Source organism: Sebastes fasciatus, chromosome 3 (genome assembly GCF_043250625.1).
Source record: "Sebastes fasciatus isolate fSebFas1 chromosome 3, fSebFas1.pri, whole genome shotgun sequence".
NCBI classification, from domain to species: domain Eukaryota; kingdom Metazoa; phylum Chordata; class Actinopteri; order Perciformes; family Sebastidae; genus Sebastes; species Sebastes fasciatus.
The window spans coordinates 7,862,868-7,875,513 of NC_133797.1; the positions used below are offsets into that span (position 1 = coordinate 7,862,868).

The following is a 12,646-nucleotide window of genomic DNA, read 5'->3' on the forward strand; positions in this document are numbered from 1 at the left end:
CCACTCAATAAAACATTTACAACAGTTATTTAGTAATACACGTTTTTTTATTAAACGATTATACAAAACATTTGAAAATGTATGTGTCTGTACTAACAAGCATTAAAAACAATTTTATCAGTGCACTTGGATAAAAAAAAAGAAAAGAATATATACAAAATGGGTTAAAACTCCTGAACAGGAACAGACAGGCAAGTCAAAAGAACCTGAAAAGTAAAATTTGGACACTTAGTATCCCTATAACTATAACTTGGCTTCATGTATTTCGGAGCCGTTGGCCACGTCAGTCTGGCCGTTGGCCTCTTTGTAGCGGGCTGCTTTCCTGCAATGGATGAAGACGTAAACAGGATGGATAAACGCCAGCAGACTGAGGAGAACCAGAGCAACGTCCACCTGTAACAGATCAGAACAACAGTTATCCATTTGTCTGAAGTCAGTTATAATATCACACTACTCTTGTTTTATTTAGTTTTACCTGTCAACGTACCGTACTGACAATACGGTACCGCCATCCCCCTAAATGTGTCCCCTACGAGGATTTGATATTCAGCCAGCAGTTCTTTTGTAAAACTAGTTCTTGAACTTTTCTTGAGCACTTACAAAGAAGGGGTCTCCGCCCAGAGCTCCTTTGACCAGGGCAAAGCAGGGGTACTGCAGCAGAGAGACAAAAGCAGACATGGACATCACCAGGCCGTACAGCTTCCCAAAGTGACGGGCTGGAAACCTGAGAGAGAGAGAGAGAGAGACGTGCTGTTTCCATAGGTATGCCAATGACAAAAGCACATTATCGTCTGTGATGAGCAGTGGTGGAAGAAGTACTCAGATCTTTTATACCATAGTGTAGAAATACATATATAAAATAAAAAATTAATAATATATATATATATTGTATATTAGGGCTGTCAAAGTTAACGCAATAATAACGCGTTAACGCAAATTCGCTTTAACGGCACTAATTTCCCTTTTCAACTTGCGATTTCAGAGGTTGTAGTGGGCTCAGTTTTAAAGCTAGAGAGAAGATAGTGGTATCATTATGAAACTAGAAAACCTAAGGAATCCATTGGCATTCTAGCTTGCTGCGAAGGAGGTTAAATAACGCTCCAAACTTACGCTAAATTTTGGCCAGGAAAAATTGGCATGGCAAATTTTTCTTGGGTGCTACCCACATAATCAGCTGTGCTGCTCATCCCACAAATGCATGATCCTTACAAGTTGGACATCAATGCGAAGGTAAATAAACAGGCTTTCCAACGATGTAAAATACAATGACCATTAGCATTGTAACAACAGAGAAATAATCGACCAAACACAAGTTTCCGAACTTTGTTTTTCCAGTTTATAATAACACTACTTTAGGAGCAACGGAAGTAAGATGGTGGCTGGTGGTACCACGGTTTAGCACTGAGTGTCGGAGAACTACGGTGGCCTTCAGGTAACATAAAAACGTGAAAGACCCTCTCTAGAGCCAGTGTTTGGTTTGTCGGTTCTGGGCTACTGTAGAAACATGGCGGAGCAAGATGTCGGACTCCCTGAAGAGGACCCACTCCCTGTGTAGATATGAAGGGCACATTCAAAGCTAACTCACATTCTAAGCTAGTCGGCCGTTTCTGCAGGACTATTGTGTTGTAAGGTGTTTTTTTTATTTTGTCCATCCCGTATGTGTGATTGCTACTCACGCAATGCTAATAAACGCTGCATTTCCCCCGTAAAGGAAGGAGCGATTGAGGACTTGTAGAACAAAGGTGAGGTACTGCAGTGGGAGGAGAGGAACGGAGGCGCACACAGAGAACAGCAGGCACTGCAGGGAGGTCAGGAACAGAGACAGAGAGGAGGAGCGCAGGTCGGCCTCCTGCATGGTTTCTCCTGCAGGAGGAAAAATGGTGAAGAAGGAAGGAGTAGAGTTGCTCTGTTGCACACAACACACACACACACACACACACACACACACATGCAGACAGTTATAACAGCAGACATTGATTTACCAGGAGCCAGGGGCTTTCCTTTGTGTCTGTCCATGATGAGTCCGTTACAGGGAGCGCACAGCACTCCACACAGCTGGGTCATGGCAAAAGCATTGGTGTACTGACTCACTGAGGGAGATGTGATGGAGGGAGGGAAACAGCCACGGAGAGAAGCAAAGAAACAAAACAGGAGTTTGGGTTGGATGGTGATGATGATGAGAAGAGGGAATTGAAGGGTGATGAGAGGACAAGGAGAAAGGTTTAAATCACAGTCAGTTAATATGTGACAAAGACAAGTCAGTGACTTTTATAATACATTTTTATAGGTTACCCAGGTCGGGGTCGTCGTTGGCCAGCCGGTTGAGCATGGGGTTGAGCGTGCCAATGAAGAGGTAGTGCCTCAGCTGCATTATGGACAACCACAACAGGTGCCACAGGAAGAACCAGGACCTCACACAGCTCTGGAAACTCGCCACTAAACATGCAGACATTTAAAAAAAAATGTAAGAAAGTCAAAGTTTAAAGTTAAATAAATGTACTAGTATCTACTAGTGATGTTTGAAAGAAATTTTGTTTAACCGTGAGCACGCCAGTGGGGCAAGCTCACATGCACTATCATGCGAGGATATTGTAAAGAGCACCTTTAAATCCATGTCATGTGACAGTAAATTAAAATTCTTTAGCTTTTGAACTATTCCGGTAAAAACAAGCTAATTGAAGACATCACCGCGGGTTTTGGGAAATTGTGAATGCCGTTAAAAAATATATACGCTGATGTACAGTGTATGTAATATGTAATATGTCATGTGTTGATAATGTGAATTTGGAGGTGGTGGCAACAAGGAGGCTACCGTTTTCTGAGTCTTGGGCCTCTGTCCCGTCCTCTGGTGGCACGTTGTCCTTCCCACTGGACTCCTGTGAAACTGTCATGGCACCATCATTCATCCTCATCCTCTCAAACTGCTCAACATTTTGAGGGTTGGCCATTCCGCAATTCAATCTGTAAATCAGGAAAAGTGAATGTCGAAGTCATTTCTTGGCCGTGAAGATGATGTGCATGACCGGATACAGCAGCTGCTTCAAAGACAAGCTGATGTTCTCACCCGTAGGTGTAGTGTGGTGGCAGAGGGTAGGGGATGTGGGTTCTGGGCATCAGCAGGAAGGTCCTCACCAGGTGTATGATGCTGCAGAAGGACAAAACAAGGAGGGAGTAGCGGAGAGAGATTCCCTGTTCATGCAGAATCTGGAAAGCAGAGGAGAAACTTCAAGAAAATGCGATTCAATATATCGGGACATATCGCGATACTGTAAACAAGGCGATATATTGAGAGTTTTTAAATCTAATTTTAGGAAAACTGTAAAAAGCATACTACCATATGCATAAAATCTGAGCAAAAAAAGTAATTTGAGTTTATGGTCTCAATCGCTAGTTTCAAGTCTTCTTCAATACAGCATGATGTTCACTTAGTAAATTATGGTCCCATTTAGAGTCTAATGTTGCCACGGTGTTGTCTGGTCTGGGTGTGTCCGTGTTTTCGTCTTAGAACTTTAACCCTTTTGAACACATTCTCACTCCCAACTCGTCAAATACCGCCGCTTGGTCAGTGCCCCTCGGCATTGGAGACCAATGCAATCTACGTTTGTTACATGCATAGCATCCTTTCAAAATAAACTTCCGTTTTCACATGAAGTTAGGTTTAGGCAACACAACCACTTAGGTAGGGTTAGGAAACGGTCGTGGTTGACGTTAACTTCACTGACTAGTGACTCGTGGGACTCATGGGACTGACGATACCGACGACTCAAGTGACTAACAACTGATGTGACAAAATAAGTCAACGTTACTTTTAGTTTCACACGGGACACGAACACCGGCCTCCTGATTGAAAGTCTTGTGTTTGTGTCACTTCTGGTTGCAAAAAAACAAGACGGCTACGGCCAAAAACCTAGATGGCGACGGCCAAAATGCTGAATTTGAGGCTTCAAAACGGCAGTCCACAAACCAATGGGTGACATCACGGTAACTACGTCCACTTCTTATATTCAGTCTATGGTTTCAATTGCATTTCAAACCACAAGTTAAAGTGCATTTGATGTCAAAAGATCAGATTCCATGTTTTTTTTGCTGTAGAGAAAAACACTTCATAGAAGACCTGGCAAAAAATTGGATTTGCATTGTCTTGATGTGATGTGTGAAATCATTACCTGTTCACTATATTGTCAACCTTTTTGTGTCAGCCACTTTGCATTAAGCTGATTGACTCTAGTGACAATGATCTATAGTGGACTATGTAGCATAATAAAAAATAATGAAGAAGTGACAAAGTCAAAGTCAAAGCCAAGTGCAACAAACCATCCTGCAATGTGAACGCCCTGAATGGTGCCTTATATTATTTTTTTTATTAAATGATTTCAGATGCTGGCAGAATATAGCATTATAATGGCTCCACATTTACCTTGATGATTAGAAAGACACCAGAGGAGGAGTCAAAGGCACCATTGTAGAGGGTGATGATGGTGGAGCGATGAGCAGCGAACAGGTTTGCCACCTTCCCGACACACAGAGATTAAATATAGGGACAGAAAAATTGTGGATATGGGTTATTGGAGAGTTCAAATGTGTTTTAAATATAATTTATTTTGGACATAGAGTATGTTTCTGTGTAATATTATGTCAGAATTCACCTGGATGTTGGTTAGAAGGAGCAGAATTCCTCCCACAGCGATGCAGGACAAGGCAGGAAAAAGCAGCTCTGAAAATGCTACATGACAGTGGAAGACAAACTTTACTGACAAGTTAAGAAATGATTCCCTTGATTATGTGTTCATGACATTATTGTAAACTCAGACCCATCCCCTTCACTATAGTGCTAGATTACAGAGTCGAAGAGTAGCGAGAACAGCAGAAAAGTTGGGTATTTAAGCAGCGAAGAAGAAAGCTTAACTTGTTTGGTTCTGTGGTAGTAATGTAAATGGATCTGATATGATTAAGGGGTAAAATACATATTGTATGGTAATCACCTGGGCAAGAGAAAAGATAAATGCTGAAATGTCACTATTATTTTGTCTGTAAAGCAGAAAAGGGAACAACATCACAGTACAGTGCAAGTTCTGCCTTCCAGCTGTGAAAATGCATCGTCATCCAAGGTCTCGAGTCACTGCCACATTAGTTACCAGATTTTAACTTAGAGTACCAGTAGAGCCCATATAAATTAAACTAAATTAAATTAAACTAAATTAAATTAGCCTACATTCAAATTTCTAGGGCTTTACCATGTGTTATTGTGGTTATATACATGTAATTTATGGTGCTGTTAGAATGCTACTATAGCTACTAAAGTTTTACTTTTGGACTGCGACAATTACAGGGACGACTGAACGCCGCGTCACTCGCTCTGTGAGAGAGAGAGGAGGGGAAGAGAAGGTTGAATGTGCACGCAATGTTTCTGTAAATTGTTAATAATAATCATTTGAATGTCAATGTTATGGATGAAATTATGAACTATTCGGTACAGCCCTAAAATTTCCCTGTTTGTCCAGTATTATGTTTGCTGGATCAGAAATTTTAAGCGGTTCGCTCATTTCTTTAAACTTTAAACTTTATTACATTTGTCATATACATACACAAAATTTGACCTCTACATTTAACCCATCCTAAGCATTTAGGAGCAGTGGGCCGCTGTAAGCGATGTGTGCACATCTGCATAGTATATTGTTCTTTATTTTAAATGTATTTTAAAATTGTAATCTTGCTCGTATTCTCCATTTTTACCAAATGCATCAGTAATCTCATAACGTCTTTTTTTTCTGTTACTGTAACAGATTACAGTTACCCTTTTTTTTTGTATCCTAATTACGTAACGCCGTTCCTCGCCAAGCTTGTTGCCTAATAACTTTTAAAAGGATTAAAATGAGCAGATATACTTGCTTTAAATGTTTGAAAAAGTTAGTAGTAAACTGCTTGAGATGGTCACTTGATTATTAATGTGTGTGCACCTACCTGCACTGGAGAAGGCCACGAGAAGGGTTCCAGTCGTGTATAAAGATCTGGAGAGAGAGATATGACTGAATTTAGTGCAGCTACATAAGAGTCTCTGAAGCACACACTCAGACACACTAGAAAGCTGACAGCTATTTTCACACTTCACACAAAAAAATACAGTTCTAGTACCCTATGAACTCATATTTGTTACATTTAGATTTATTATATTTTGGCATTTGAAGAAAAAACTATGATGCAGTCTTTGAGTGGAAGATTTGCTTCAGATACATTTATTTAATAAATAAGGAGGTAGGTTGACATTTTTAAAACCCAATCTCTGTCTAAGTCTTTTTCACGGGAGGGCTCTTTAACATGATAACCTGAGCAATAAAAAAGTAACCTAAATTGTCAATGTATAACTTCAAAATCTCCGGAAATCAACATTCCTCACTATCCCAGCAAAGAGAGGATTTGATATCAGACACTTGTGATGCCACAATAAAATAGGGGATATAATTATTAGTATCAGCAGGATATATTTACTATTAGGCTCTTTCCAACACCAACGTGCATGTAGATGTGTGTCACATCTGCAGACACGTTTTTAATAAAATTATCCATTTATAGACAGAAAGTCTGGGGTCAAAGGGTTAGTACTTGACTGAACTCGGCGTACTCAGTTTGTCACGAAGAGTAAATAATTAAATAAAGTCAATATAAGGAAGTGATGCAAATACAAAAATAAAAAACATTGCAAATACAAGGGTCAAATGAGGTTGGATCTGCTTTGCTGTAATCTCTCTATCTGTTAGAAACACCCTACTTTTATCTCTGTACCTTGCCCCCTTTATTCTAACTGTAAACTGTAGAAATAACTGAACTGCAAACTGAAATATACATTTGAGCTCATGGATCCCGTGTGGGTATCATCATGCACTGAATAATAACTTATTTCAAACTGTTACCAGCTTGTTTTACCTACCAAACGTCTGAAGCTTTTGTTTCTTTATGCAATCTGAGGTCTGACTTTTGTCTAATTTGTCAATCAACTATAACATTACTAATCCGTAAACAGATATCTTCCTATGAATGCAGAATCTGTAGGCAATGGGACAACATTGTGGTATCGGAAGCATTCTGGTTTCCTTTTGTAGTCCGTTTGTAGTATTGACCAATCAAATTTGAGCGGGATTTGGTTGCATGCTGGTAAACAGTGGAAAGCAAAACAGATGGAACCCATTGGCCAAAATGCAATCTCAGAACCAATCGGCTGTCATCTGACGACGATTTAGCTTTTTATTAGCGTTTTTTAAAAGAATGTATCTGCATTGGTATGCATTTATCTGTTTATACAGATCTGCCATAGACGTCGTCTCTCAACTCCAACTCCTTTCTCACTTCTCAAGTTTCTAATCGGACTGTACACAACGGCCAGCGCATGGAAGAGGAAGTCTCGGCCCAGATATCCGCTGGCTGCACCAGAACCCCAGAAATATCGTCCGTTGTCCCCAGAGGCTAAATCAACATCAGATCGATCGACGATGGGTTTAGAGATTGTGACAGCATTGCAAAACTGATGCTCTTTTTTTGTGTCTGGAGATAAAAAAAACAAAACAATGAACTCACATTCCCAGCAGCCTGGTTACCATGGTGCCAAATCGATCAAACAGGTAGCCATTGACTAGAGACAGGAAGTTGTTGAGGAACGAGGCGATGGTGAAGACCAGAGAGAACTGCTCATCCTGTCTACTACAGTCTGTAAGAAAGAGAAACAGAGAAAGCCTGGGATATTATGGGATATTGAGCAAACTGATAGTTGAAACCACAATGTGTCCACTAAAAGTAGAATAAATATTGGAATTGGGTTCCTCAGGCGGGACGAAAGCAATGGGATGATAATGTTACTCTGTGTCTGCTGGATGTGTCTGTGGAAATTATTAGCATACATTAGCCATAATGACAAAGGTTACAGTATGTCTGCCCCCAAGTGGCCAAAATTCTATTCAGATAGCTTTAACCCTCTGAGGCCCATGGGATTGCGGGCGATCCCGGCTGATCCCGGCCGACTTTACTGTTCTTCAGAGGCTGTAGCAGATTTGTTAGCTTATTGGAAAGGAAGCTAAATAACGTTTCAAAATAAGGAAGGAAAAACTGGCATGGCCATTTTCAAAGGGGTCCCTTGACCTCTGACCTCAAAAACCCTGGGCAAAACATTTTTGACTGCTATATAAATGTGTGATTTTTGCCCATACTGGGGTCCCTAAACAGTCTTGGAATTAGCCTAATTGAGTATCAGTGTAAAGCTGAGACTCTTGTGGATCCAAAGAGCCCAATTGTAGTAGTGAGACCATTTTTTGGAAATTGACCTCACTGTATAAAATGACCTGTGGTGACTTCTAGGATAATCACAGCCTCATGAAACTTTACAGCCACAAACTAGAGACCTAGAGCATTCAGAGGATGGATGGCTTTACTAGGTAGATTGACAATAAGGGGGTTTCTGAGCTGTTTCCAGAAAAGAAGTGCTTGCCATCCAGTTGCCGAAAAATGCAATTCTTGCAGAAATCTCCAAATGTCAAAAGTTGTTTAAACCAAATCACAGCCTGGCTTTTTCTATGGTGTTCCTCAAGGTCTTGGTGTCTTAATGTGGTATTTTGGAGGGATTATTGAAAATGGTTAAGTTTAGCACCAAATCTGTGTAACAAATGGTATCAACCCAAGAAATGGGTTAACAACTTATCAGACATAATAGAGCATCTTTCAGATGCTGTACATACACCACTTCTATGTGACATCTACTGTTGACCTGCTATCTCCCACTAAAGACCCCCAACCCCCCCCCCCCTCATCTAAAAAAGACAAAAACAGGTCTATTGTGGGTCTCAGAGGGTTAATTATCAGTACTGATTGTACTTTTTTGCTTCAGTTTAAGTATATGTGTGCCTTTATTTTGTAAAAAAACAAACTGCTAAGTATTTGTTCTATTCTGATAATCGGGTGAGCATCCCGGCAACAAGACCACCTGTCAAACCTGAGCTCCAGAGTTGCTCACCTGTACTGTTGGTACCTTGGACGCTGACACAAAGCTGACTGAAGTAGCCATCCTCCTTCAGCACAAACACCAGAGAGGCGTAACCAAACACCACGCCGGCGAAGCACAGACACTCCAGCATTCCCGAGGCCAGAGTCAGCCCGTAGCGCAGCCTGGTACCGACCGAGACGTACCTCTCCATGCTTCACTCCCTTTCTCCAGGTCGCCAACGGGTTTAGTTCCAGTGTGAGTTTAGTCCTCAGAGAAAGTCTCTCTTTTTCTCTTAGGCTTCCTCTAAGTCCTCTTCAAAAACACTTTTAGAGTTCCCTTCAGCAAGTCCAGGGCAGTGAAGGTCTCTGCTGCGTTACAGTTTCAACAATGCAGAACAAAACAAAGGTGTTTTCTATCTTTCATTTACAGCTCAAACAGTACAACATGGACTCTTACTAACAGTATAATTATTATTATTATTATTGCTCCTTTCCTCTAAGCTTCCCAATTGTAATACACCCTTGTTTCCCACAGTCCTACATTTAAATATTTTATGTAAATGTAATGAAATTACATTGTAACTTGCGGGCTATATTATAAAATGGTACCGTACCAAATATTTCTGTCCTTTTACTGTTATTTTTACATTTTGATATTAGAATAAAGGACTCTAATACTTCACCCTCCACTGTGTTTGTGGATACTGTACAAATTACAAGGTGGCTTTCCCCTTTAAACTTCACACAGGCCTCACTGAAAAAGATGTCCCTTATCTTTATGTCCAACTCACATTGCAACATGAGGACAGTGTGTGTGTGTGGTAATCGCCAGACTGTAATCCAGATTAGTTAACTTAATCTATGTGTGTACTGACGCACATGGCACAATGTGGACACAAAACCGCCTGTTATTAGACCGTTACAAGACTTTATAGCAGTTATCATTCAACACAACATGAGTGGACATGTGATATCCTAAATATGAGAAGGCTTTAAAACACTTTATTCTCTATTTCTCTATGTGGAGATTCAACTCACCTCAGTCTTGTTACAAAACACGCATCGTTTCGCCAACACCTTATTCCATTTACATGTTAAATGATGTTTACCTTGTAATTTCGAGCCAGTAATCCAAACATTACAGTCCTCTTGTGCAGGGACTCAGCAGGACAGTAATGCACCTTGCACTGTTACGCAGTCTGACATGCAGAGCTGCGTCTGTCTGTCTTTCTGTCTTTCTGTAAACCAGAGATCCAGTTGTAATAGCAACAGGTGGACACAGGGCGGGAAACATATGGGACTCTATTATATATGCAGTAATTCTCATTAGCAGCTGTTGTTGTGAATTATAGGATAATCTTTCGGATTTTATATTATTTAGCCGACATGATGACAACATTTAAATTAATCTTATCTCCATGAAACCTTGAGATAAAATCTACTAAAGAACTATAAATACAATACAAACCCACACATGGTAGGACTTGCAGGAATATTAGAAAGATTTTCTTTTTCAGTCTACAAACATAGCGTCTTTATAACGATGATGGCATTAGAAACTGCTGTCATGGTGCCACCACTTTTATACTGCACAGCACACTGTATATATGTATGTATGGACTCATTGATGTAGAAATAGGTTTGTGTGCAAACACTTAATCTCAGTCGTTGAGGTTTGTCGTGCAAATGCCCGGTTAACTACAATATGTACAACACTATATACAGTAGTACTACATACAGTACTTCCACTGCTTCTGCAGGCTGAGTGGAGCTCTCTGCTGACCTCTGGAGGTCATCACGTGGTCTAATTCATTCCTATTTACACCTGTGTACATACATGTATATTACTTCTCATCATGCATATACATACTGTTTACATTCAGTTTTCCCATCTGAAATACAGGTTCAGGTTCAGGTGACTTTATTTGTGGCCGTAGGTAGATTTGTTTTGCACCAAAAATAGAGGATGACATCCGTATTGACAATAAAGTAGAGCACAGACGAGAGACAGACATACCAAAAACATGACAAAGAGTACTCAAAGGCTTACTGGGATCAGGACCCAGCAAAAAGAAGGCCACAGAACAACATAAAAAAACGCTGAAATATCAGGACAAAAAAGACACAATAAAATGAGAAAAGGGAGAAACTTTCCATAAATATGTGCAAAAGCTGCTAGGACTTATTTAAATTAACAATTGCAGCTGGAACAAAGCTGTTCCTGTAGCGCTTTGTTCTACTGACTTCCACAAAATTTTAAATTTACAATTCAAATACTATTTTATATTTACTTATGCTTATATTTAAGCCCTATATTTTAACTGCACTATTTTTTGCCTTACATTATCGTTTTGCTTTTACTTTTACTTGTGTGATTTTCCATTTTCCATATACATATTTTATGAGTATTGTTGAGGGAACCCAAGACCAAAGATTTTCATTGCCAATGACAAAAGACAAATAAAGAACCTCGAACCTTGAACCCTAATTCATTCATTGAGCTGACTTAGTGAAAAACATAGTATGGCTACCATATGATTTACTGTATGTCCAGCTGTGCCACTAACATCTTCAGGAGAATTGGCATTAATACAGTATATGGACAAAGTGGAAAAAAAGACACTTGCACTTACATTTCTGATACATTGGAGAAAGTCATACCTCTTTTAAAACATCATTTTAAATCTGTTACATCTCATTCTAGTTTCATGTAGTGAATGGCAGTAAATTTAGTTTAAAATCAACTAAACAAGAGGTTTACTCTGTCAAAAAGAAAATAATCAACTATCAATCCATAAAGTCACGATTAAAATCCATTTAATCGCGATTAATCGCATGATTGTCCTTAGTTGAATTAATCGCAAATTAGTCACACATTTTTTATCTGTTCAAAATGTGCCTGAAAGGGAGATTTGTCAAGTATTTAATACTCTTATCAACATTGCAGTGGGCAAACATGCTTGCTTTATGCAAATGTATGTATATATTTATTATTGGAAATCAATTAACAACACAAAACAATGACAAATATTGTCCAGAAACCCTCACAGGTACTGCATTTAGCATAAAAAATATGCTCAAATCATAACATGGCAAACTGCAGCCCAACAGGCAACAACAGCTGTCAGTGTGTCAGTGTGCTGACTTGACTATGACTTGCCCCAAACTGCATGTGATTATCATAAAGTGGGCATGTCTGTAAAGGGGAGACTCGTGGGTACCCATAGAACCCATTTTCATTCACATATCTAGAGGTCAGAGATCAAGGGACCCCTTTGAAAATGGCCATGCCAGTTTTTCCTTGCCAAAATTTAGCGCAAGTTTGGACCGTTATTTAACCTCCCTCCCAAAAAGCTATGACATTCATTCCTTACGTTTTCTAGTTTCATATGATGCCAGTATCTTCACTCTAGCATTAAAACTGAACTCTCTCAATGAAATGACCTGTGATTGGCCAAAGTCTCCCGTCACAGGCTAGATTTTCTAAAGCCTGAAAACAGAGCCATGAGGAGGTGCAGAAGTCTAGTTTTCTCTCAGAACACTTGAATTACAATATGCTGAAAGGTTATTATGGATTTTTTGCCCAATGATGCCAAAAATATACTGCCTACTGCCACTTTAACACTGAATGAGATATCTACACCTTAAACAGCAACAAGCATGTGATTTTAGCGGAAAATCT

At 39.7% G+C, this 12,646-nt stretch overlaps 1 protein-coding gene across 5 annotated transcripts; it reads right to left on the minus strand.

Moving 5' to 3' along the window:
* Positions 1-28: 28 nt before the first annotated feature.
* On the minus strand, positions 29-9,372 carry LOC141763917 (equilibrative nucleobase transporter 1-like). Of its 5 annotated transcripts, none has more exons than XM_074628713.1 (12): positions 8,996-9,372; positions 7,570-7,699; positions 5,962-6,008; positions 4,647-4,723; positions 4,418-4,510; positions 3,065-3,204; positions 2,813-2,961; positions 2,293-2,436; positions 1,983-2,090; positions 1,677-1,863; positions 601-651; positions 29-393 (listed from the first exon to the last, which is right to left on the minus strand). In XM_074628713.1, exons 1-12 carry the CDS (start codon positions 9,174-9,176, stop codon positions 165-167), a joined length of 1,536 nt encoding a protein of 511 aa, XP_074484814.1. In that variant the 5' UTR covers positions 9,177-9,372; the 3' UTR covers positions 29-164. The 5 variants fall into 5 exon arrangements, 3 of the variants coding, with proteins under 3 accessions (XP_074484814.1, XP_074484815.1, XP_074484816.1); XM_074628714.1 differs by having other exon boundaries at positions 601-724; positions 8,996-9,368; XR_012593199.1 differs by having other exon boundaries at positions 255-393; positions 476-651; positions 8,996-9,368.
* Between the last annotated feature and the right edge of the window lie 3,274 nt (positions 9,373-12,646).